The sequence below is a fragment of the Zea mays genome, chromosome 1, assembly GCF_902167145.1.
Source record: "Zea mays cultivar B73 chromosome 1, Zm-B73-REFERENCE-NAM-5.0, whole genome shotgun sequence".
Classification (NCBI taxonomy): domain Eukaryota; kingdom Viridiplantae; phylum Streptophyta; class Magnoliopsida; order Poales; family Poaceae; genus Zea; species Zea mays.
Window position 1 is genome coordinate 86,368,393 of NC_050096.1, and position 3,431 is coordinate 86,371,823.

At 43.9% G+C, this 3,431-nt stretch overlaps 1 protein-coding gene across 1 annotated transcript; it reads right to left on the reverse strand.

Annotated features, from left to right (window-relative positions):
• Positions 1–1,029: 1,029 nt before the first annotated feature.
• Positions 1,030–2,281, reverse strand: LOC100193388 (uncharacterized). The gene has a single exon (NM_001138517.1). It carries the CDS (start codon positions 2,065–2,067, stop codon positions 1,684–1,686), a length of 384 nt encoding a protein of 127 aa, NP_001131989.1. The 5' UTR covers positions 2,068–2,281; the 3' UTR covers positions 1,030–1,683.
• Positions 2,282–3,431: the final 1,150 nt, after the last annotated feature.

The following is a 3,431-nucleotide window of genomic DNA, read 5'->3' on the forward strand; positions in this document are numbered from 1 at the left end:
TTACTTATTTTGTATAGAACTCCTGTTATGTAGTAAAGATGTGACATTCGATCCTGTGCCATGATTCATCACATGTGTGAGACTTGGTCCCAGCACACCTGGTGATTATGTTCGCGCCCGGGTTTTGGACCCCTAAAATCCGGGTGTGACAATATCAAGGAAGGCAATGCAGCAAAGGGTTTCCAAGCAACTCCTATAAACCTAATGCACATTTCACTAGACTTAAAGTGTGCAAAAATTATTTAAAAACACAAGGGGTTGCATGCACCGGGGCTTGCCTGGAATAAACACTATGTTAGTGTTTGTTAAGTGGCGACCACTTGGCGATCATCTCTTAATCGATCACTTGCTCCGTCTATCCATCTTTAGGTTCATCCATCTGCTTCATTATGCGGAGTAGTCCACCCGCTACGTCATTTTGGGGTTGACTCGGCTCGTCTTCCGCATCACGCGAATAATTATCGTACCTAAATGAAATGCATAATGCACATGTATGAATTTAAAAAGAACTCGAACAATACTAGATAATGTTATACAGTCGAGGATTACACACCACTAACAAGTCCTTAGAACCAATTACAAGAAACGCCAGATGTCGATATAATACTAACGATAGTATTCGTGCTTCTTATGTTCATCCGGTGCTAGCTCAAACATCATGAACAACACACTAAGTATATGTTTTATATTTTTCTTAGTTAACACATAATACCAAAGACTAACAATACTTAGGTTAATTAATCTAGTATGCCTCGGACTAGAATAACAATTAGTAGCTTTGCAATCAGCTTTAAAAATTACTATTCCATAGTCTCGTAAGTAGAGTATTATCAAGGATTGTAGATTTTTATAAGGCCATAATTTTAAAGGTCTAATGAATTAAATTATTAATGTAGACCCTTTATCATGAAATTCTCATATTTCACTTAAGATCGACATGGCGATGCTACTCGCTTCTAAATACTTTGGGTAGGCAGTAACATTCGTTCACGACATTTGATCGACCACCAATCACAGAGTCTAACGACTACTAGCAAGGCATCGATTTTCTTAATTATACTAAATTGACACAACAATATCGACAGATCCTATCGACTAGCTGGATAAAATACTAAACTTATTTCTTTTGTCATCAGCTCGCCCGAATATTACCTAAATTAATCTATCTTTCACATTACTAACTCTATCGTACTTCACATATATTTAATCCTACCGCGACGCGACTGCTTCAAAATCATGAAAATATATGCTTCACATATATTTCATCGTACTAATTCAATAATTAAGCTAACAGAAATTTAAATCGGCTTACCATGACCAATTCGATTTAACTTCGCGAAATCGTCCACGCTCTTCGGTTTGAATAGTCCATCGAACACCGCAGGGCTTCACATTCTTCCTTAATGAACACCACCGCGTGCACTGCGACCAACATAAACTTGACATTCACGCAAACGGCGACGACTCTTGGCTCAGGAATTCTACCGAACACGCAGCGAGCGTTGCATTGGGCGTTGCTTCCTTCTTCCTTTAACTCCTTTCTTCTCCATCGATCTCGTTCTTCCACACACATACAGACAGGATGGAGTTCCGATGTCGAGATGCTGAGAGAGACATACGTAGAGACCGAGCTACTGGCGACGTGGACAAACACGCGCAAGCATTAGAGAGCCGACACAGGTATCACTGGCCGAACCAAGGTGGACTTGCAAGGACCAGCAGCGTGTGCGGCACCAGATAAACGGGAAGTTGCCGCGGCGCGATGGAGATTGAGGCCGAGCAAGCCGAGAGGTCACGCTGGCGAGGAAGACGAGTACAGCTGGCAAGCTGAGAGATCACGGCGCGAGCTCCATGGAACCTGCGGAGAAGAGAACGCGCAAAACGCGACAAATGACATTGGAGCGCATCGCGCAGAGCATGATGCTGACTAGAACACGACACCGGCGAGCTGAGACGACTGAACAAGTGCTGGCGAGCAGGGAAGGCATCGAGCTGGGCGACGGCGGCGACATGGGCGAGCACAGTAAAGGGGCACGATTGTGGGCGGTGATCGGCGAGCAGCTCCATGGACAACGCTTGGAGTTGGGATTGGATCTGGACGCCGAGGGAAAAGACAGCCGGACCAGTGGCTACCAGGACGCGACAAGAGAGAGGGAACGTCCAGTACTAGCGACGGCGAGCATCAAGGGAAGAAGCAAGGCAACATGCGCATAGGAGAGGGCCGAGCAGAGCTCGCTCAATGACTGCAGTGCAGAGGATGAGGCCGACTGACGTGCTAGCGAAAAGGATGAGGATTAGAGAGCGTATGCAGTGGCTGGTGATATTCCTTTGGATCTTTGTCGTATACGGTGACTAGAAATATCCAAAAGAAGAGTAGCGACTATGATAAGAAAGAGCCGTGGAAAGATAAGACCAAAACAATAAACAAAATTAAATTTCTTTTGTTTTTCAGTTTTTTAGAGATTTACAGATATTTTGAATTGGTATTTTTAGCAATGTACACTGGATCAATACGCTATTCAACTACGCATTTCATTCCTCCGAATCTCAAAACGGAAATCCGAGGACTAACGATTTTGGCTAAATTTTGTTTAGATAACTTTCTTGACTATTCTGGGCATGGTGTAAACGGACTGAACTAGAGTACATCGAATTCGACCTTTTACCCTGCGACTGATCCCGATTTTTAGCGCTGTACACAGGCCGACACGTTACACGAATACATATTTCATTCTCCGGATTTGGTGAATCAAATTATTTAACAATTGCTTATATCCGAAAATTTGGATTCAGGCGAGAAACGACAGACCGAAATAAACTGATTTCGGTACTGATAGTTTGTTATGCGTGATTCGACCGAAATTAGCCGAAACTAGAGCTGCTAATGTATACGCGATTTCGTCGTCAAAACAGCGTGCGGACAGAGAAATTGGATCCTAACTGAAAGCATCTAGGCCCCTGGTTGGTTTTAGTGATTAATGACAACGTAATATTATATGTGACTAACGTGTGTTTTGCAGAGACAAATGGTAAGTTAGGTCGCATGACAGGTAGAAGTACTACAACGGTGAAAACAATCCCGGAGATAAGAACTCGAAGCGACGGCTAAAACGACGAAACAAAAGGCGAAGGTCTACGGAGTCCGAGTGTCAAGGAGATGTGGACACTCGCGATTTAGTTAGGTCATTTATTCTCTTTTAGCCGTACTATAAAGAGGGGTTGTCGATGAGTAGTTTGACCAAGAGAGTTCTAGTGTAGAGTTGGTGCACAATCACACTCACATATAGTGCTAGGTGTCACTCTAGAACTCACTCACAAGTTAGAACGAAAACCGATTTGAAAATCAGCTGAAAAACAAGAGTTAGGGTTTCTGGCCCTGGGGCACCGGACTGTCCGGTGTGCACCGGACTGTCCGGTGCACCCTCTGCCAG

Excerpts from the sequence above, each read along its gene's own strand:
- LOC100193388 (NM_001138517.1), bottom strand. The coding sequence starts at position 2,067 with ATGGAGCTGCTCGCCGATCACCGCCCACAATCGTGCCCCTTTACTGTG.